Raw genomic sequence first — 24,037 nt, forward strand, 5'->3', positions numbered from 1 at the left:
ATATATTTTAGGTTAGGGCTACATAGCGGTATGTGCGGGCGACATCTAGATCATGCGTCTCATTTCTACACTGAAAGACAAATGTTTCCAAAAATGTTTGATTTTTTGTTTTTCTTTATTGCAGAAAAATAAAGGAGACGACACAAAGTTATATTTATAATATTCTACCTTCTATTACTGCCATATTTACTATACTTATAAATGTGAGGTTCTTAGTGCACATTTTAACCACAGTGTGCAAGCCCATGTACCAACGACAAGGCGACCTCATCAGATGGGGCCCTACACTAATCTATTTATTGTATTTATAATATTCTTATTATTATCCTAGTAACCTATTCATTACTATTACAAAATTATTATAGTTATTATTACTAGCATTACTCCAGTACTATAAGATCACTAGAATTAAAGCTGTTGATCCAGAAGAAGGCAAAAACCCCTGGACACATTCAGCCAATTCATGTCACAGGGGAAAAATTCCTTCTCAACCCCGGGAAAAGGCAATCAGTCCAAGGACCCTGGATCAAATCCCCTAATACCTATTCATTATTCTAATCATTACTATAAATACTGTAATATCATTATTACTATTATTTAAGCTGTTTTTTAGTTTGTTGATATTTTACTGATCTTATTACTTTTCTATTATTATTATTCTACTCTGTAATATTTTATTCTAGATATCTTAGAATTATTGCTATTTTATTATTACTATTATTACTAACATTTGTATTGATATTTTACTAAAATTATAACTTAGATTCCTATTCCTAACGCTGTTGATCCAGAAGAAGGCAAAAAAAAACCCAGACACATTCAGCCAATTCATATCACAGGGGAAAAAATTCCTTCTCGACCCCGGGAAAAGGCGATCAGTCCAAGAAACTGCTGGTGCCTAATAATGTACACTGTGTAGGTATACATTGTGTGATGTACATTGATGTGCACTGTGAGAATTCAGAAGCCTGCAGTAACATAGAGTATACCCAGTTCTAACAGCGTGTAATATACTCCCTGTCAGAATTCAGCTCTGCTAGCTGGTTCCAGCAGTCATCATATGGCCTCTCCACTCATATGTGATTTTCATACTTGCCTGTGACTACTGGCTTTTCTTCATATGATTCTCATTGAACACTGAGAGAATTATTAAGAGCAGTTCGTCCTCACGTGATTGTATGTAAATCACATATGAATGATTGGTCATATGGGGGGGGTGCCAAACTGAATTCTTGCCCCGGGTGCCAGAAAGCCTAGATACACCTCTGATAGAACATGACTGCTCACTGTGAGGTTCAGGTCGCGACTGAAGTGAGTCGCACGATGAATGTGATGTGGTCCCTAAAAAATTGTTTTTGTAAAAAAATTTTTTGAAAAAGTGAGAAATTGCTCATAAACTTGGAACCCTTCTAACTTCCTATCCCCCCCACCCAAAAAAAAAATAAAAATTGTGTTTTAAAAATTGTGCTGATGTAAAGTAGACATGTGGGAAATGTAATTTATTAACTATTTTGTGTGACATAACTCTCTGGTTTAAGGGCATAAAAATTCAAAATTTGCTACTGTGACGCCTGTCTGGAGCCACCGACTCAGGATCGGTGAAACAGGTGAATAGAGGCAACCACCCACAAAGCAGGAACCTGGACCTTGCAACCCTTTAACCCCTATACAGTGATTTGGAATTATGACAGGACCCAGGTAATTGCTGCCGCGGAAGACTGCGGTCCTGAGAAGGGCAGTAACCAAGCAGAGTCAAATCCAGAAGGTAGAACAGGGAAAAAAATCGTAAGTGGGAGAGTGATCAGATATCAGGCAAAGGGTCAAAATCGTAACTAGCAGCAAAGTACAGGAACGGCAGGCAGAAGAGTGGTTGGGCAAACAAGCTAAGGGTCAAAACCAGAGCTAGCAGTGAAGTACAGGAACAGCAGGCAGAAGAGCGGTCGGGCAAAAAGCTAAGGGTCAAAACCAGAGCTAGCAGCGAAGTATAGTAACGGCAGGTAGAAGAGTGGTCGGGCAAACAAGCTAAAGGTCAAAACCGGAGCTAGCAGCGAAGTACAGGAACGGCAGGCAGAAGAATGGTCGAGCAAACAAGCTAAGGGTCAAAACCGGAGCTAGCAGCGAAGTACAGGAACGGCAGGCAGAAGAATGGTCGAGCAAACAAGCTAAGGGTCAAAACCGGAGCTAGCAGCGAAGTACAGGAACGGCAGGCAGAAAAATGGTCGAGCAAACAAGCTAAGGGTCAAAACCGGAGCTAGCAGCGAAGTACAGGAACGGCAGGCAGAAGAGTGGTCGAGCAAACAAGCTAAGGGTCAAAACCGGAGCTAGCAGCGAAGTACAGGAACAGCAGGCAGAAGAGTGGTCGAGCAAAGAAGCTAAGGGTCAAAACCGGAGCTTGCAGCGAAGTACAGGAACGGCAGGCAGAAGAGTGGTCAGGTGGTCAAGCTAATGTCAATATACAGGAATACAAACAAACAGCAAGGAACCAGAGTCTAGCAAGGAATAACAGGACTATATCTGGCACCTGCCAGCAGAAGGGAGAAAGCATAAGAGGGGTGTGGTGCCTTCCTATTGGCCCCAGCTGAAAGGTGGTTACTCCAGCCGGAAGGCACACACCACCACAGTCAACCAGTGGTACTCCAGGTCCTGGTGAAACACAGCTTAATAGATGAGCGGAGCTTGAGCCCAGCAGAGCCACTGACTGCTCCCCCGTCCCCAGTGCCGCCCACAGTGGTGTCGCGACAGCGTCTGGTGACTGAAGCAGAAGTCGACTCCGGTGGAGACGTGACAGCTACATGTTAATTTTTGTCAAATTTTTTATATTTTCATAAACGCAAATTATATTGACCAAACTTTACCGCTAACATGAAGTAAGGTCATGAAAATACATTCTCAGAATCACCGGGATCCGCTGAAGCGTTCCACAGTTAAAACCTCATAAAGTGACACTGGTCAGAATTGCAAAATGTAGCTTTGTCAGGACGGTGAAAACAGGCTGGGGAAGTATGGGGGGGTGGGTGAAAGGGTTAAAAACAGCACCCCTCAACATGTTCCACACTGCTGTCAGTTAGTAGATTAACCCTTCAGCTGCTTTTCAGGAATTAATGCTAAGAGACATGATAGGAAAGAAAAATGTTATGTTTAACCCCTAAATTTTGCTAATTTGTGAACAGGTCCCTACAGCCGGCAGTCGGTAATGCCGTTATTTGGTCGTACATTGCCATGGCAACCATCAGGAGCACCCAATCATGATCTCAGGATGCCAATATGGTTAAAAATGAGCCCCCACAGTCTGTTAAGCATCTCAGGTCAGTTTTAATCATATTGGTGGGCAATAAGGGGTTAAACAAACAAAAAAAAAAAAATAGAAACATCAGAAATTCGCACAAACTAAAAAGGCAGCAATAAAAATTACAGCTGAAAACTACAGCTTGTCCTGCATAAAGAAAATCCAAGTGAAAAGAACATTAAAGTCACGGCTGTTGGAGGGAGAAGGAGTATAATGAACGGCGGCCGCTCCGGGAGCAGCACAGCGCACAAGTGGAAGCCCCGACCTGAGGGAGCCGCTGTCCAGGAATTAAGGGGCGTGGTCATAGGACATAAGGGCGGGGCGTGAATACCAAATTACCCGGGCGGGGTTTCTACTTCCTCAATTCGGCCATTACTTACATTTACACAAGTGGCCGCTGTGCAGTATGTGAGGACGGCATCGTTTATCATATTATAATCACACGCCAGCAACAAAGATGGCGTCCAAAGCTTCACCCACTTTGAATGAACAGCCGGCTTCCTGCCTGCACCGCCCAATCACAGTCACCGCTCGCCCACTCGCTCAGCAGGCGTCTTCCTGATTGGCTGCACGGGCGGAGCGTCAGGTCACGTGTTCCCACTTACCGGAGGAGAAGGAGAAGGGGTAGTAGGTGTCGGGCGGGGGGACGCACTTCCGGTTTTGCCAGTCATTGAGAGCTTGGCGGCTCCGGCGGAGGGAGGCACCGATATGGACAGCCAAGGCAGGAAGGTGGTGGTGTGCGACAACGGGACCGGGGTGAGTGTGGGGAGCCGGGAACACGCTGGGCGTTGGTTGTCACTCCCCCACAGTCAGTGGCCATCTGCAGCACACCCAGTGCCAGCAGCGCCCACATACCAGGCTGCTGCTCCTCCAGCGGGCACAGTGCAGGGGCTGTGTGTGATATGTGGGGGGTGTAGCGCTGACACAGACCGCAGCGCTGCGCACAGCAGTCCCGGCCAGTCTGCAGGATCCCGGGGCCGTGCATTCCAGCTGTGGAGCTTAATCTGCCTCTGTGTATTGCCCACCCTATACTGTGTATATGTATCTATAGTGAGTATATCCGGATATACACGGTGTGTGCAGCTGTCATTGCTGCCGTTCATTCATCTGCGGGCTGCTTCCCCATTTCCTCCAGCCGCCCCGGCAGTGCAGGGGTTAATGCCTTCCTGCCTGTCCCCGCCCGCTGCAGGCCCCAGCCTGATCAAAGGGAGCTGCATACCTGACATGTGTCGAGGTGGCAGCCAAATATCTTCTGGTTTGTGGTTTATTGGTCCACACTGCAGCCGTCCGTCCCCTCCATCATCATTAACCTCTTAAGGACACAGCTGACTTTAATTTTTACATATTCATTTTTTTGGCTCCCTCTTTGAAGAGCTGTAACTTTTATTTATTGTTTTTCTCCTTGATCCGCCCGTATGACTCCTTGCAGGACGAGCTGTCGCTTTGAATGACGCCTTTCATTTTACTGTACAGTATAATGCAAATCAGCAATAAAAAAAATTTGCCGGAGCAGTGAAATGGTTAAAGAACGTCGGCCGCTATTGATTTTGGGGACTTCGTTTTTGCTTTTGTTCTTGTGATTCTTCAAGTCACAATGATTTTGATTCCAGTCTTGTAGTTCTTATTTTTTTTTTTATCTTCATATAATATTTTGTGGTGTCAACTTTTTGTTAATTTTTTAAAGGGACGGTCCTAAGCAAAGTACTTTAATTCTAAATCCCTATCTTTTTAGTGCCATGATCCTAAACTATTTTCCAATATACTTGCATTAAAATTTCCCTCTACAGTAGAGGGAAATTTTAATGCAAGTATATTGGAAAATAGTCTACACTATCTGTGGTAAGTGTTATTTTATTTTCCCTACCTCCTCTCTGTTCACATCTTAGTTTGATAATTCCCAGTGTATGTGGCATACTGAAACAAGTCGTCCCTGGGGGGGCAGAGGCTATGGTCACTGCCGCAGCCTCTGCCCCCTCCTTCAATAGAAGCATCATCAATGTCGCTGGTATCGAGTATGTATTAAATTTTTTTTACCATTCTTTAACACACCCCCTGCCTCTTCCCTGAAATGGAGTATTATCAATGATGATCATTTCAGGGGCTGTGCTTGACTTTGTGATGTGCACAATGACAGTGCACTCTGTGTTGTAGGCTCAGAACGAGCAGGCACCTAAGGCTATGTGTCCACGCTGCGGAAAATGCGCGGATTTTGCCGCAGATTTCTCGCGGAAAAGCCGCTGATTTTCCGAAAATCTGCAGCAGCGGCACTTCCCAGCCATTTCTATGGCGTTTTGGAAATGCTGTGCCCATGCTGCGGATTTTTCCGCGGCGGATTTGCCGCAGATTTTGAGCCGGAAAAATCTGCAACATGTCAATTATTGTTGCGGATTTTGATCCGGATTTTGACTATAGAATTGGGAAAAAAAATCCGCACCAAATTCCGCGGTAAATCTGCGGCAAATCCGCACCTTTGAAAAGGTGCGGATTTGCCGGGAAAGTCGCGGATTTTCATGCAGAAAAATCCGCAGCAACATTCTACCGTGGACACATAGCCTAAGTGTCAAAATAACTGGTGTGCAGAGACCAGCACCGCCCCTGCAGGTAATGGCACTGGGCTTTGCACGCTAGGTATTCTCACACCACTTAATTGCCTGCTCGTTACCACTGATCTGAGCCAACAACAGAGCACGCTGTCATTGTGCACATCACACAATGCATAGGGACGAGCACCACCCGCTGAAATGTCATTGATGATGCTTTTCAGGGAAGAGGCAGGGGCTGTGCTAAAGAATGGTAGGGAATTTTTAATACAAGTATACAGTATATCACAAAAGTGAGTACATCCCCCCACATTTTTGTAACTATTTTATATCTTTTCATGGGACAACACTGATGATATGACACTGTGATCCAATGTACAGTGTCAGTGTGCAGCTTGTATAACAGTGTAAATTTGGTGTGCTCTCTAAATGAGGATGGAGTTACTTACGTGTGACTTGTGCATCGCCTGGACCGGCCACTGGCTCTCCTGACAGGAGCTGGTCAGCTGCATAGAAATACATGAAGCTAACCTTCTCGTGTCAAAAGAGCCAGCAGCCGATCTGGGCAGTGCGATGCGATCCTTGCGTGAGTCACACTCAAGTATGACTCCAGCCTAACTCAACAAACAGCTGTTAAAGGAGTATTCTCTTATCCAACATCCTATCCCAATATGTAGTAGATGTAGTAATAATAGCAAATATCTCCAAATAGAAATGTAGTAAAGTTCTCTTGATATAGCTATGTCACTTACCTCATGTGCAGGAGATTGTAGTTTAGGTATCCATGGTTACAACAACTCTTAGAGACAGTTGCTTGTGGTCGTAACCATGGATACTTAAGCTGCATTGCACTGCAAATGAGGTAAGAGACATGTCTATATCTGGAGAACTATACTACATTTCTAACTGGAGGTATTTAATATTTTTATTAATAATATTAATAATAATAATATATTATACCTACTACATATTTGGGTAGGATCTAGGAGATTGGAATAACCCTTTTAATGGCTGTGTTGAGGGCAGTTCACCAATGTAAAGTAGTCAGTGTATCAAAGTGTCAAATAAAAAATGAGGGGTGTACTCACTTGTTATATACTGTATTAGAAAATTGTTTAGGTTATGGCACTAAATAAGTAGGAGTTTAGGATGAAAGTTACTTTGGTTTTCAGACCACACCTTTAACTATATTTTGACATTTTACATTTCGAACGGACGGCTATACTGAGTGCTTTTTATAGCTTTATTATTAAGTGCGGGTGGGGTGGAAGGGGGATGATTTAAGTTTTATTTTTAAAAAGTTTTTTTTAATCTGGCACTTGTTTGGTGCCATCACGGGACTTGAACCGGCAATGATGTGATCGCTTGTTCTGTACACTGCAGTACTCTAGTATTGTGGCTATATAAACCACAGTCTTCCATGAGGCCCGGCCTGTGACTGACCTTTGTCTGGATGGTGGTGAAAGCGCCCTACACCCAGTTCCAGGATGTTCAGAGTCATTGCCGGCCTCAAACTATTTAAATATCGCTGTCATAGATTGACACTGATATCTGATAGGTTAAGTGGCAGCTCCTGGCCCTAGTTCTGGTCGCTTCTATTAGAGGCAGGCGCTGGCTGTATAGCACAGCTGGCACCTTCCCTGTATGAAGCAGGCTCTGCTCCATACAGTCACCCCCGCATCATTATGGTGGAAGGAGCTAGGCCGTCTCAGTTCACAGCATTGTGGTGCTCTTTGTGCAGATATGTAGTGTTCAATGTTTCAGGCTTCAAGAAAATGTCACCTGTTATAAAATAATTATTGAATCCGCACCTTACTCAGGAGGACTGTGGTGCTCAGAGCTCCAGCATCCGTGGTCACATAGGTTCATTAACACTAGAAGTCCCCAAAATTTCGAGCTCCCCCCCTGAAGTCCCAAAAGAGGGTCAAATGACCCTTAGTCCAAACTGACCTAACTAACTAGAAACTAAATGGCTAAACTCAATGGAAAACAACAACCTCCTGTGGTGCGACAGTAATGGCTTTAATTACAGAACAAAAGATGGTGATCATAGGATGTTAGGTAAAATCCTTCAGGTCATTCGACCCGTCTCTGGGTTCCAAAGGTAGAAATGTTAAATGACCCCTCTCTGGGACTTCTAGTGTTAATGACTGATCTGTTTACTTGTCACCATTCTACCATTGCTTCCAGTTCTTCTACATTCAGAAACGTCTGCATAATTGTTGTTGTTTTTTTTGCTGAAATGCTGCAGATTTGGCGCAGACTTCACCCCGTGCTGTGCAGAATCAAATCCGCAGCAGAAATTGACATCCTGCAGATTGACAGTTCTGCAGTGTGTGCAGCGGATTTGTGTTAAAGTTCATCCACTTTGGCAGCAGTGTCATCCACAGCTGATTTTCCCAGCTGTCCGTCAGTCTTGTGCAGACGTAGCCTCAGACGCTGATATAAAAGTCGTTATTAGGCCCTGTGCGCACGCTGCGGATTTACCGCGGATTTTGCCGCGGAATTGCTGCAGAAAATGTCTAACATTGCTGCAGTCATTCCCCAGCAAATCCTATGGGTTTTAAAAAATGCTGTGCGCACACTGCGTTTTTTTTTTTTTATACCCGCATGTCACTTCTTTTCCGCAGGCACCTGCCGTTTTTGCCATAGCTAATGGTAAAAATCCGCGGGGATAAACTTGCGGAAAATCCACGGTAAAACCGCATGCGGTTTTGGTGAGGTTTTTTTTTTTTTTAACCTCGGGATTCTTTAAGAGGGTCCGTTTTTTTCTTAAATAGTCACTTTCTAGTGCACACATAGCCTTAAGGCCTCTTTCGCACATCAGTGTTTTGGATCAGTCACAATCCGTTTTGTGACCTATGTGACAGATCTGTCACAGATTGTGGTAAAACTGATGCGACGGATCATGTAAAAAAACCCCCCAAAAAACGGATCCGTCTTACCATTATATTTTCATGGGAAAGGTTATTTGCTATTGAAAACCTATAGAGTGAGATTTCATGACCAGTGGTGATTTTACAACACTTATGGGCATGCTCGGATGAGGAAGGATCCTGCGCCCATAGGCTTCCATTACAACAAGCGATGGATCTGTCGCTGTCCGTTTTTTCGACGCACTCTATGGATGTTGTCTCCGTCATATTTGTTGACGGATCCGTCGTACGACGGAGGTAACATGAGGACATCTGTCGCTAATAAAAGTGAATGTGAAAAAACGGAACCAGCGCTGCATCCGTTTTTTGACATTTTGACGGATTGTGACTGATAGCAAAAAAACGGATGTGTAAAAGGGGCCTAAGAACTGATGGGGATGACACGGGGGGATGTTCAGTGAGCTGACCGTACATATTGGCTGGTAATTGTGTGGGCAGCTCTGCAGGACACTGTTCTGTTAGGTACAATGACAGGAAGAGGCTTGATGGCTTTTGTAGATAGCGGCGCAGTCTGGGCTGGGTCTCGTCCAAGGCTTCACTTAGTAAAGATTCTGGTAGTTCTCGTTTTAGGTTCCTGGATGTATCTGCCTCCTAAAGGGGAAGTCCTGACACCTCTGCTTACTCTAATGGAGTGGCCATCACGGGGGTCCGTCTCCTCAGACCTGCGCCCATTGCTGAAATGTTTTGATCACGCACAGATGTACAGACATATAGACGCTCTATCCGGCCTGTACATAGTTCTGCTTGTGGAAAATCCGAGCCCTGCTGTCGGTGGTTTCTGCCCATGGACCTTTACAGATCCACACTATGGAATAGGGGCTGTAACCTATCAAACATGTGAAGTGTGGTCTGTAAATCCTAGCTGAATATTGGAGCACTGGCCGACCATCTAATGTGTCTGGACTTTCCCAGCAATACAAATATGGCAGATAATTAAGGAAAGAAGTATACAGATTGATTCTGGTAGTGGCTGGCCACGCTGACCACCCTCTCCCCATTGAGAACACTTGCAGGCCCAGTTGAGTGGCACGTTTGTGTGATTGGTTCCTGGTTAGGAAGAATAGTGTTAGGTGAACGGGCGTTGAGCTGATATGGAAATATTTTGTCCACTCCTTTATTGGAAGTCTTGGCTGTTCACCAATGCAGTCTGTATTCTAGTCTAGATCTGCATTAACAATTCTGCACACTTCAGAGCTGAAATCACTTTTGAGCATTTTTACATGTTGGTTTAAGTAAAGCTCCTACCAAAAACTATTTCTCAAATGTTCTGAGTGTAATAGTGAACATAATTAGGCCATGTTTTTATGGGGCTATGCCTAACTCACTGAGGGATGGCAACATAGCCGGCGGGGGGAGGGTGTGTGTGTCTGACCCTCTGGGACCCTCAACGATTCGATAAATGAAGGGGCTGTAAGCACTATTGTATTATCTTCACTACTGGTTATATAGGGAGCCACAGCCACCCCGTAAACCCGTATGGAGAGGAGGTTCTGCTGCAGACCCTTCAGTCTTAGGCCTGTGAGGGTCCCAGAGTTTAGACCCCCATTGAGCATTAACGGGAACCTCTCATGTTTCAAAAAAAAAAAAACCAAAGCGTTGTTAATCTGCAAATATGGGGTTAATCTGTAGATTGATAGCGGTTTCAAGCTGTCTGGCCCCTGCTCTGAGGGCCCCACTGCCAGGAGGAAGTTAACTTTATCCCGCCCAGCAGCCTCCGGCTTTCAGTCATAATGGTGGTGCCACTTCGGGGTTAGTCACAACTCAGTCTATAGTGAGTTCCGGCTGTAACTGCGTCTCCGGTACTGACAGACCAGCACCAGGATAATGGTCATCTTAATTTTTATTTAAAAAATTGGTAGACTGCAAAATTTCTTATTTTCATGTGTACTATCAGAAATCTGCTTCTTTCTCATCCTGGACCAATTATTTGCTATTAATTCAGAGATCTGTTCAGTGATGGCACACTTTTCAATTACTGAGCTAGGCGATGGCAGTTGCTGCTTATAAGATTCTATGGAGGGAGGCGCTAGAGGCAGAGCTTATTGAACCTTAAATGAAACCTGTTAAGTAAAGGAATGCAGATATGGGGTTAATGTGCAGGTTAATAGTGCTCTGAAGCTGCCTGCACTTGGATCCCCGCTGCAGGGAGAAAATTAGCTTCATCTCTCCCGGCAGCCTCAGGCTTTCAGTCATGTGGTTGGAGCCGATGCGGGTTTAGTCACCGCTCAGTGTATAGCGATTGGCGGCTGTAACAGCACAGATATTAGAGCAGACTGTCAGTCATTTTAGCTATATACTGAAATGAGAACATCCCTTTTTAAAGGTGTTGTCCTCTAGTTGGACACCTTTTTTCTCATTCCCCTTGTTTACCCCTGTAGAAATAAATACACTCTCCTCCGGTGTGGCCGCGGTTTCAGTGATGTCTGAAGCGGTGTTCCTGGGGCCCACATAACATTAGGACACGCGAGCCCCGCAACCAATCATTGCCTGGCGTCTGTCTTCCCGCCTTTGGCCATTTGAGCGGGATATGAGTGCTGGGCTGACCTCCTGCTGAAATGTCTGAAGGTGGGATGAAGTAATCCAGCGCTCATTGGTTGTGGACCCCGGGAACATGGCTTTAGACATTGCAGGACCCGTGGCCGCACCGGAGGTGAGTATAGGCTTATTTATTTTTACAGTTGCGAACAGGTGGAATGAGAAGGGCTTGTCCAACCCCTTTTAATTGTGTTCTTTTGCTTCATCATAAAAGCAAAACCATGAAAATGAGTTTGGAGCTGTCACATGATGGACACGAGTGGCTTCCGGTAGACCTTTATGACCAGATTCCTCATGTTTTTGTTCTTATCTGATCTTTTTGTCCATGACGCACACTCTGATACATGTTAGCATAGCCAAACCCAACGTTTTATGATGTTGATGAACTATAAACTACTGATCAAAGGTGGTTGTGAGCGCGCGGCCTTCTATCCTTGGGGACCGGAAGTGCAGAGTAAGGTCCATCCAGACTAAGTGCCAGGCAGAGCGCAGACACCGGGGGCACATATCACTGTTTAGAGCATTACCAATGCATTTATTACCAATTTCCCCTTGTGACACCCTCAGGTTGTTGCTTGCACGGTCCTCCACAGTGAAATCTTTGTCTAGTTTCCGTTTTAATAATTGAATCCAACTTCCTTTTTAAGTCTCGGTCACTCTTGTTCCTTGTCAGTTAGAGGAAGTACGAGGAGGAACTGCCGCCATGTAGCAGTCACCGTGTAGCCCCTTCATCCTGCAGTCAGCCCCTCTTTTCTGCGGCATTATTCCTTCTATCCTGTGCAGAATTAAGACGTTTGAAGCCCACGTTCCTTAGGAATTGCACTCTTTCTTTCTTGCATTGGTGACATATCCTTTTGTTGATTTTCTCCCACTCCTTTTGACTTTAGTGGAGAACAACCACAACATTGAAAACTGAATGCTGTGCCCAGCAATTAGTCATTTTCCATATTAAAGATTCATTCTGTGATTTTTGCTAATTTATCATCTGTGGAGCCGGTTGAGCCCTCACTGGATTGTTCATTTTCTGTGGTCGGCCCTGTTGGGCGCAGCACAAATGCCAAAATGATCTCCCTGATGAGATGGTTTTAGATGCAATCTAACGTGAATCTGCACCTAAAATCCAGGGCTGTGCGTCCGAATAGTAAATGCCTATGCAGCCATATGGGCGGCACGGTGGCTCAGTGGTTAGCACTGCAGTCTTGCAGCACTGAGGTCCTCGGTTCAAATCCCACCAAGGACAACATCTGCAAGGAGTTTGTATGTTCTCCCCGTGTTTGCATGGGTTTCCTCCGGGTTCTCCGGTTTCCTCCCACAATCCAAAGACATACAGATAGGGACTCTAGATTGTGAGCCCCAATGGGGACAGTGACGACAATGTATGTAAAGCGCTGTGGCATTATTAGTGTTATATAAACAAGCTGGAACAATGGGCAGTAACTAATAGAATGGTTTTTAACAGAGAAATGCAAAGTCATACATCTTGGTAAGAATAATGAAAAGAGAATATACATCTTGGTAAGAATAATGAAAAGAGAATATACAGCATGGGAGGAATAGAGCTATCCAAAAGCATGTGTGAAAAAGACTTAGGTATACTATTAGATCACAGACTGAACATGAGTCAACAGTGTGACGCAGCAGCAAAAAAGGCAAACACCATTCTAGGATGTATTAACAGAAGCATACAGTCTAGATCAGGTGAAGTCATTATCCCCCTTTACTCCTCTTTGGTCAGACCTCATCTGGAATACTGTGTCCAGTTCTGGGCACCACATTTTAAAAAAGACATCAACAAACTGGAGCAAGTTCAGAGAAGAGTGACCAGAATGGTGACTGGTCTGCAAACCATGTCCTATGAGGAACGGTTACAGGATTTAGGATTGTTTAGCTTGCAAAAGAGAAGACTAAGAGGAGACTTAATACCTGTCTACAAATATCTTAAAGGCTGTCACACTGTAGAGGGATCAGTTTTACTCTCATTTTCACAAGGAAAGACTAGAAGCAATGGGATGAAACTGATGGGGAGGAGACACAGATTAGTTATTAGAAAAACCTTTTTGACAGTGAGGGTGATCAATGAGTGAAACAGGCTGCCACGAGAGGTGGTGAGATCTCCTTCAATGGAAATCTTTAAAAAGAGGTTGGACGGACATGTCTGGCATGATTTAGTGAATCCTGCTTTGAGCAGGGGGTTGGACTAGATGACCCAGGAGGTCCATTCCAATTCTAATCTATGATTCTATATAAATTAATAAATATTTTTTATTATTTATTATTATTATTATTATTATTATTATTACCTTACTGATGCTACCCCGTCTCTGTGATATTCATGACCTATAATATTGAGCTTCTCTAATATCACTATTGCTAACTGGGTACTTCCAACTATAAATTTTAGGAATATTATAAACAAATGACCATGTATGACCGCACCCGTTAGGTTGTAGGTATCCTGAACACTCGTCATTATTTTGGAAATGACTGGTCAACCTCTAATCCATGGATGAGCTGAACGAGTGCTGCTCTCACAAAGTGACCCCAGCCGGGGATACTTACGGGAAAACCCAACTAGAAGGTATACACGGGACAAAAAGCTGGTGAAAAGGGTATATGTAGAGGACTCTGCCCACCACAAAGTGGAAACTTCTCCCAGATTTTTTGCTTTGATAGAAATGTCTTTGGTAGCCTGAAATATAGTTCTGTGTGAACGCCACTTTAAGGCTATGTTCACACTAGAAAAATGATTTTTCTTAAGAAATTTCTTAAGAAATTTCTTAAGACTGCACCTGTGTTAAAAAACGCACCAAAAACGCACCTGCGTTTTTGCCGCGTTTTCGGTGCGTTTTCGGTGCGTTTTTGGTGCGTTTTTACCGCTGGTTGCTCCCTGCGTTATTGTGCCAATTATCTATGGCAAAAAACGCAGTTAGCTGCAGAAAAGAAGTGACATGCTCATTCTTTTTCTTAAGAAAATCTACTGAAAGAATTTTCTTAAGAAAAAAACGCAGTGTGTGCACAGCTAATTTTTTTTGCCATAGGTTTTGCTGGGGAATGTCTGCAGAAAGGTTACAAGAATTTCTCAAGAAATTTCTGCAGCAAAAACGGACCAAAAACGGACCAAAAACGCAGGTAAAAAACGCAGTGTGTGAACACAGCCTTAGATTTGCTGCTAAGGATTGAGATTTCACAAATCTCATCCAGATGGTCTGCGTGGTTTCCATGGCCAAATAGTTTTTTGCTCCCCCCGTTTAAAGGGAACCTGTCAGCAGATTTGGTGACTATAAGCTGCGGCCACCTCCACTGAGCTCTTATATACAGTATTTTAACATGCTGTATATAAGAGCCCAGGCCACTGTGTAAAATTCACTTTATGATACTCGTCTAAATTGTCGCTGCGGTGGAGTTGGGTCATATGGGCGTCTTCGTTCTCCGGTGTCGGCTCCTCCTCTTTCCGTCGTCCTTCTTCTGAAGCCGGGGTGCATGACGCGTCCTACGTCATCCACACTCGCCGGCATTGAGGTCCTGCACAGGCGCAGTTTGATTGCCCTGAGCAGCGCAGATTAAAGTATTGTAGTGCGCCTGCGCTGTATATGACGTAGGACGCGTCGTGCACACAGGCTTCAGAAGGAGGACGAAGATGGCCGAAAGAGGAGGCGCCAGGGAACCAATGACCCAACTCCACCACTGCGACCGTTTAGGTGAGTATTATAAAAGTGATTTTTACATTATGCACAGTGGCCTAGGCTCTTATATACAGTATGTTAGAATGTTGTATATAAGAGCCCACTGGTGGTGGCTACAGCTTATAGGCCCCAAATCTGCTGACAGGTTCCCTTTAAGAGCAGCATAATGTAGAGACAGAGACCCTGATTCCAGCTATGTGTTGCCTGCTGAGCCGCTTGCTGTAGTTTTGATAAAAAGTTATGGGTTCATCTGCAGCAGATCATCAGGTCTCTGATTGCTGAGCTCTGTAGAACCGTGGACTATGTGCATAGGCAGGAAGCTACCAATCAGTGATGGGGGCAGGGTTATACAAAGCTCATGAACATGGACAACCTAGCAGCATGTTTAGTAGTTTTAGTAGCAATGATAATTGCCTGCTGATAAAACTGACTTTACCCAAACTACAGTATGAAGCCCAGTAAGTGACACATCGCTGGAATCAGTCTGTCTCTATATTATGATGCTCTCAGAATAGGTGGCAACAACCTAATGACAGATTCCCTTGCGGACCTGTTCCCTGGTCAAAAGTGGACAGTGTCTGCACTCGTTTTATTCTCATTGCTCCTGAGTCTGCAGGTTTTTTTTTTTGTTTTGTTTTATCTACCATACAGTTCTAGAAAAATGGGACTTTCCATTTCGTGCTAATTTTTAGGATCTTTAACTAGAGGTCTTGGCTTTAGTCACCTTCCTGGTTTCTACCAGTGAGTCTCCGCCACTGCTCCACATGTTGGTTATTGGCTGCAGCGCTGATGTCATTTTGGCAGCACTTCAGCCAATCTGGTGAGCTCAGCTGTGAGCGGGGCTCTCAAGCTACAAGGACAGAGTGGCTGAGCTTCCTGGATGTGACGTCGACGCTGCAGCCAATAGGACACAGCAGTGGCGGCCACTCAGCCCTGGACCTGGGGAGAGTGAGTAAAGCACTTTTAACTTCTAAGGACTGGAATTTTCGAGTAGGAAACAACCCCTTTAAGGTGCTGGCTTTTTTTGTAGCCAAGTATTGTGTGTTACTGAGTGATATCTAACCAGTTTTGGGGCTATGGCATCACTTTTTTGGTAGTCCACTTTATATTTAGCACATCCACATGGACTCGGAGACCAGTGTGACTTATAGGACACGTGTGATCTAGACGTCATAAGTTTTTGGCGTGGCCCTCCCTGTACAGTTGATCTTCCCCCATGGTAAGCGAGCAGCACAGTAGCCTGACAGCGTGGTCCCTTTGTCTGTAAACTGCATGAATTTGGTTTTCTTCTTTTTTTTAGCTGATGGAAACAGATGACTCATCTTTCCTGTCCAGAACTTCAGCAGATTTGCAATTTCCCTTAGGATCCTCTGTACTTCTTGCTTTAGTTCTTGATGGTCTCTTGCCAGCCCAAAGTAACCCGTTCCATCTCAGTTTGGCACCGGGCCATGAACTAAATAAAGTCTGAAAGCCACAAGTATTCTGCACATCTGGCTGCGCAGCTCTGATGGCGGCTGATCAGTTTCAGGGCTGATAATATGCACAGACCTCATTGACTTCCTGTAACTGTGAGCGCTCCGCGTTCTAGGTCAGAAGCACGGACTCGACGTGCTGTCAATATTCCACCGCGCTGTGCAGACGTTCCCTGCCCCCAGTGGGACTCGCAATCTACTTTTTGGCATTTTAGTCTTACTAGGGTCAATTTCATAGAAAGCCAGTCAGTATATTTTCACTGTAGAGCGTGCAATAAAGTTGGAGCACCCAGAAGAATCCCACAGAGAACATAAACGCCATGCAGATGTGGCCCTTTGTTGGCTTTTAACCTGGACCCCAGCGCTGCAGTACCAAAATAAAAATAAAAAAATCTTTATTTTGATATAGCGCTAACATATTCCGCAGCACTTTACATACATCAGGAACACTGTCCCCATTGGGGCTTACAATCTAAATTCCCTATCTGTATGTCTTTGGAGTGTGGGAGGAAACTGGAGAACCCGGAGGAAACCCACGCAAACACGGGGAGAACATACAAACTCCTTGCAGATGGTGTCTTTGGTGGGATTCAAACCCAGGACCCCAGCGCTGCAAGACTGCAGTGCTAACCACTGAGCCACTATACATATTAGATATAGTAGTACCAACTACTATATCTAATCCGACTGTGTCACCAGGTTTTTGACACCTATTCTGAGAGCCGCATAATGTAGGGGCAGAGACCCTGATTCCAGTGGTCACTTACTGGGCTGCATGCTGTAGTTTTGATAAAATCACCATTTTATCAGCTAGATATTGTCACTATAGGACTAGTAAACCTGCTGACATGTAATACTCTATATTCCTAACCCCACCAATGGTTGGTAGCTTTCAGTGTTCACTATGTATAAGCAGAAAATGGCCAATCGGTGATGTGGGCGGGGTTATATTGCGCTCAGCATTCTGAGAACTGCTAGATCAGCAGCAGATAAAACGGTGATCTTGTCAAAATTGCAGCAAACAACCCAGTAAGTGATACTTTGCTGCAATCGGGGTCTCTGCCCAAAAGCTTGTTTTTATATAACTGTATAACTATGCTAATGCTGCAGTGGTGACATCATGGGTACAGCACATATAGGAGCAATGGCAAAAAGGCTTCGCTGGAGCAGAGGAGGGTGTATAACGGATACGGTTATTTTTGTTCAACACAAGCAGATGGGAATAAACAATATATTCCTGGAAAACTCCTTGAAGCCAAGAGGTAAGGGCAGGTTCACACTTAGTTCTGGTGTAGGAAGAGAGAAACTGAACGCATACCGAACCTGTGGGTTGTAAGATGCTTCTACAGAACGGCATTCATAGAGCTAGGGATGGGAAATAAAGAAATATGATCTGAAGTCACTTCATAACTTTCCAGCTCGATATTTGATATAATGTCCAATTCTTTTTTTTTTTCCTTTTATCCATTTCTCTAAATACATGGAGCAAAAAACCCCATAAGCCTCTTCCCGGTGAGCGGAGAGGTGCTCTGGTGCCAGCTGCAGGCCACACGATTGCTCACTCCTCGCCGTGCACCGGTGGACTACAGCGGAAGCTCCGTGGTTTGTGAATATTAGAAAATGCTAGGTCAATGGTGGAGGTGCCATAAAATAGGGACCAGTTTCACACCTGATGAAAAGCCTTTTCTAGAAAACTAAAGACCGGGTGAAAAGAAAGCAAAGATTGGTCAACCACACATTAGTAGTATTACTCCACCATAATTACTTAGGGCCGTGCCTATAGCGTACTGCTGCATAGGAGACCACACATCTCTTTTCCATTTTCAGTGCTTATATTGGGTCTGCGAGGTCCGTATGAAGATGGCCAAGAAAATTGCATAAAGAGCCATTGCTTAATATTTACTTGCTGGCTAATTAAGCTTTTGTTCACACAATGTAATATTCCTAAAATTTACAGGCTGGAAATCACCCAGTTAGCAATAGTAATATTAGAGAAGCCCAATATTATAGGTCATGATATTAGGGTAGTGTCAGTAGGGCTCGGGCACAGTCGTATTATGGCTTTTACTATCTGGACGCACAGCTTGGATTTTAGGTGCACTTGAATCCATCTCATCAAGGGCCACATTGTCATAGTGAACCAATACGAAGAGCTGTAAAAAAAAAAAAAAAATAATAATTTTAATGGCCCCATTATTTTTTTTATTACATCAAATATTAATACATTAGCAGAACTAAATTTTGGGTATTTCAGAAGGATTTAGAGAGGTTCTGCAAACAGTGTGAACATACCCAACTTACTGAGTTTTTTGGAGCAGAAACTCAACTAAATCCTCATAATCTAAAAACTAAAGGCCACTTTACACACAGAGAGAAATCTGCGGCAGATCTGTGGTTGCAGTGAAATTGTGGACAATCAGTGCCAGGTTTGTGGCTGTGTACAAATGGAACAATATGTCCATGATTTCACTGCAACCACAGATCTGCCAAAGATTATCTGTGTGTACAGTGGCCTTTAAGCCTGCTTTACATGTTACGATTCTGCATACGATATCGTATGCGATCGTAACCGCCCCCATCGTATGTGCGGCACGTTCAATTTTGTTCAATGTGCCACACAAACGATTAACCCCCGTCACACGTACTTACCCGTCCATACGACCTCGATGTGGGCGGCGAACGTCCACTTCCTGGAGTGGGAGGGACATTCGGCGTCACATAGACGTCACGCGGCAGCCGGCCAATAGAAGCGGAGGGGCAGAGATGAGCGGGACGTAAACCTCCCACCCACCACCTTCCTTCCGCATTGCTGGCCGGGAGCTGCAGGATGCTGTTAAGATCTGTTCATCGTTCCCGGGGTGTCACACACTGCAATGTGTGCTACCCCGGGTACGATGAACAACCTGACGTTCAATCCATGAGGAATGAACGACGTGCGTGCGATGAACGTTTTACTGTTCATTCGCAATCGCACGAAGCTGTTACACACTACAATGTAACTTACGATGCCGGTTGTGCGTCACTTACGACGTGACCCCGCCGACACATCGTAAGATATATTGTAGTGTCTAAAGCGGGCTTTAAGCCAGCTTTACACCTTACAATTAGGGATGCGATCTCGTATGCGATGTGACACGCCCAGGTCGCATATGCGATCTAATGAGATTGCACGTTGGTCGTTCATTTGCTGTCACACGTGCGTTAGTAGCCTATGTTAAATTGATCAATATTGTGTGCGATCCTTTAGATCATGTGTTCTGTGACGTATGCATCGGGCACCCTTTTTTTTTTTTTTTATTTATTGACTTGCCAAGCGTGTGTAATGTGTAGAGATGCGTTTTTACTATGTCATCTGCCATTCAGCTCTGCTACATAGCCGCTGACAGCAGCCACAGACAGCCATGTAGCAGAGCTGAATGGCAGATGACAGCAGACACAGACAGAGCCGCACTGTCAGAATGAACTCGGGTGAACTTCACCCGACTTCATGGTCATGCTGCGGCTCTGTCTGTGTCGCGCCCTGATTAGCGGTCACCTGTGAAGGGCTCACCGGTGACCACTAATCTCCTGAGTAACTGAAGTGAGCAGCCCTCTCTCATACTCACCGATCCCCGGCGCTGCACGGCATTCACACTGCTGAGGCGGCTTTTACTGTTTTGAAAAAGCCGGCCGCCCATTAAACAATCTGGTATTCCCTGCTTTCCCCGCCCACCGGCGCCTATGATTGGTTACAGTGAGACACGCCCCCCACGCTGAGTGACAGGTGTCACACTGCACCCAATCACAGCAGCCGGTGGGCGTGTCTATACTGTGCAGTGAAATAAATAATTAAATAATTAAAAAAAACGGCGTGCGGTTCCCCCCAATTTTAAAACCAGCCAGATAAAGCCATACGGCTGAAGGCTGGTATTCTCAGGATGGGGAGCTCCACGTTATGGGGAGCCCCCCAGCCTAATAATATCAGCCAGCAGCCGCCCAGAATTGCCGCATACATTATATGCGACAGTTCTGGGACTGTACCCGGCTCTTCCCGATTTACCCTGGTGCGTTGGCAAATCGGGGTAATAAGGAGTTATTGGCAGCCCATAGCTGCCAATAAGTCCTAGATTAATCATGTCAGGCGTCTATGAGACACCCTCCATGATTAATCTGTAAATTACAGTAAATAAACACACACGCCCGAAAAAATCCTTTATTGGAAATAAAAAACACACACACACATTCCCTGGTTAACCACTTTAATCAGCCCCAAAAAGCCCTCCTTGTCCGGCGTACTCCAGGATGATGCAGCGTCGCATCCAGCGCTGCTGCATGGAGGTGACCGGAGCTGCAGCACACACAGCCGCTCCGGTCACCTCCACGCAGGTAATGAAGACAGCCGTGCGATCAGCTGAGCTGTCACTGAGGTTACCCGCTGTCACTGGATCCAGCGGTGGCCGCGGGTAACCTCAGTGACAGATCAGCTGATTGCGCTACTCACCGCCGCTCCGGTCAGCTCCAGTCAGCAACTGAGGTGTCCGCGATCAGCTGATCTGTCACTGAGGTTACCCGCGGCCACCGCTGGATCCAGTGACAGCGGGTAACCTCAGTGACAGCAGCTGATCGCACGGCTGTCTTCATTACCTGCGTGGAGGTGACCGGAGCGGCTGTGTGTGCTGCAGCTCCGGTCACCTCCATGCAGCAGCGCTGGATGCGACGCTGGACCATCCTGGATTACACCGGACAAGGAGGGCTTTTTTGGGGCTGATTAAAGTGGTGAACCAGGGAATGTGTGTGTGTTTTTTATTTCCAATAAAGGATTTTTTTCGGGTGTGTGTGTTTTATTTACTGTAATTTACAGATTAATCATGGAGGGTGTCTCATAGACGCCTGACATGATTAATTTAGGACTTATTGGCAGCTATGGGCTGCCAATAACTCCTTATTACCCCGATTTGCCAACGCACCAGGGTAAATCGGGAAGAGCCGGGTACAGTCCCAGAACTGTCGCATATAATGTATGCGGCAATTCTGGGCGGCTGTTGGCTGATATTGTTAGGCTGGGGGGCTCCCCATAACGTGGAGCTCCCCATCCTGAGAATACCAGCCTTCAGCCGTATGGCTTTATCTGGCTGGTTTTAAAATTGGGGGGGACCGCACGCTGTTTTTTTAAATTATTTAATTATTTATTTCACTACACAGTATAGACACGCCCACCGGCTGCTGTGATTGGGTGCAGTGTGACACCTGTCACTCAGCGTGGGGGCGTGTCTCACTGTAACCAATCATAGGCGCCGGTGGGCGGGGTAAGCAGGGAATACCAGATTGTTTAATGGGCGGCCGGCTTTTTCAAAACAGTAAAAGCCGCCTCAGCAGTGTGAATGCCGTGCAGCGCCGGGGATCGGTGAGTATATGAGCGGGGGATAGACTGACATGGACAGAGATAGTGACGGACTGACAGAGATTAGTGCATGACAGACATTGTGAGGCGCTTCAGAACGCAGCTTTTCAACTGCGCTCTGAAGCAGACCTTTTTTAAGCTGCGGTGCAGAGCGCACACCTGCGCACATAGCATCAGACACCAAAATCGTATGAGGGATGTCACACGTTTCAATTGACTAGTTTCGTACTACTAAACGTCCAATGTATGAGGAATAAACGACGTGTATGCGATCACCGTATTTTCGTTCAATATCGATCGCATGTAGGTTTCACACGCAAACATGTCACGAACGATGCCGGATGTGCGTCACTTACAACTTGACCCCGACGACGGATTGAAAGATTTATTGAAGTGTGTAAAGCAGGCTTTAGTTTTGAGGATTGGTCAATTTTAAGATAAATTATGGATTGCTACATGATCAGACCTACAGTCAGTACAAGAATGCAGCGCTAGAACCACAATCAAAACATGAATGCAGTGCCCAAACCACCATCAGTACAGGAGTACATCACCCAGCTTAGTACAGTGATCAATTGCAGTTCCAGATCACACTTGAATCACATGAATCTGCAACTTCCCAGTACAGTATGTCCTTAACAATAAGGTGACGCTGGGAGTTATCAGTTATCAGGCTGCCGACCATACAGGAGCCACAACAGTGATTGGACATGGTCAGGATTACAAATATTTACATCAAGTTATCTTATAGATGACATCTCTGATTGGAGTCGTTCCCATCCCTTTTGTCTGCAACCCTTTTGTAATAAGACTTGTCACATCCACAGATAGTCGCTCCCGACTTCCCTCTTCTCCAGTATTCTTCAGCACATCTCTAGTGCCCTTACTTTTATCTTTATAATTATACTGCCCAATAAATAAAAATATCTCCCATGCTGCCCCCCTAAAAAAACGTAATTGACCCACACTGTGCTTCTTGCTCAAAATTTACCCCCACACTGCCCCTCTATAATATCCTCCCACACTGAACCTCTCGATAATGTTTCCCAACACCCCGCACCACTCTATAATATCCCCACATATTGCCCCTCCACAATGTATCCCCCATACCCGGAGCCTGTCCATAATGTGCCCACCACACCCTGCACCCCTCCAATATGTCGCACATTGCCGCCACTGCAGAATGTTCCCTTTTCACAATTACCAACCCCCCTCCTCGTGCCCCATATGTTGTCCTCATAGCAACATCAACCCCCCCTCCCTCCTCCTGTAATAGTATATATAACTTTCAGCTCCTCCTGGAGCAGTTGATGTTCCTGGCCATTGGCCACGTCCTTGCCTCCTCTGCGGTGCTAGTGATAGCAGAGTGATGAGGTCACAGTATGATGACCTCATCACACTGCTGCACGCTAGTGCGGGGCCTGATGAGCCCTACTCTGCTCTGCCTCAGTGCTTTAGTATTCAGCTTTATTCGCTTCCGGATATAGAAAGATGAGAACCCAAGCCTCTCGGTGCTCCGCAGGCCGTATGTTCTGCAGCCTTGTCTATGCAGTGAGGAGGAATGATCATGTGGTGGACGGATGGTTCATTGGGAATACGGTTCCCTGCCCCCACCCTACATGGTAAGGTGAGGAGCAGATTGTATGGAGAGTTGGTCGATCATGGATGCTGCCATTCCGTACTACATTATGGGAATTGTAGTAGTGATGCCCAGCGGTTTCCATTCCTTGGCATCACTTGTTTATCTGCCCCCTCATACCGGCTCCTCACTGTGGTCATGCTGGTGGGGTCCGACCCCTGAAATCCTTCAGTTTGGTGACAGGTAAATATCACTTATTAGAAAAGTTTATTCCCCCCTACATGCTAAACTCGCCAATTTCTATGGGGTCAGCCATCTATCATGAATGGGGGTACAGACTCTGGGATTCTGCCAGGTCACTTGGTTTCCCCATGAGATGAGACTTTGGGCCCACTCGGGTGTAAAGTATATATTGGCCATACGGTTTGGCTGTCCACTATATACGGGGTGTGTGCACCTTTCTGGGATCCATCAGTGCAGGACTGTAAGGTGATCTGTGTTACACCTATGCAGCGCTCCCATCCCCCCTTCCTTCCCGAGGACGCACACAGGCAGGTATGTGTGGAATGAGCCAATGTGCGCTCTGTATGTTATCACTTTGTGAGATTGTCGCCAGATTTCTGGAA

The 24,037-nt window shown here is 45.5% G+C and overlaps 1 protein-coding gene across 1 annotated transcript in view; it reads left to right on the plus strand.

The window, feature by feature from the left end:
- Window positions 1-3,877: 3,877 nt before the first annotated feature.
- ACTR2 (actin related protein 2) overlaps window positions 3,878-24,037 on the plus strand; it is a 74,355-nt gene continuing 54,195 nt past the window's right edge. Inside the window, exon 1 of the mRNA XM_075339266.1 lies at window positions 3,878-4,042. Within this exon, the coding sequence (XP_075195381.1) occupies window positions 3,995-4,042 (48 nt within the window). The 5' untranslated portion in view covers window positions 3,878-3,994. The remainder of the gene's footprint in view (window positions 4,043-24,037) is intronic.

Source organism: Anomaloglossus baeobatrachus, chromosome 3, assembly GCF_048569485.1.
Source record: "Anomaloglossus baeobatrachus isolate aAnoBae1 chromosome 3, aAnoBae1.hap1, whole genome shotgun sequence".
In the NCBI taxonomy this organism is placed as follows: Eukaryota; Metazoa; Chordata; class Amphibia; order Anura; family Aromobatidae; genus Anomaloglossus; species Anomaloglossus baeobatrachus.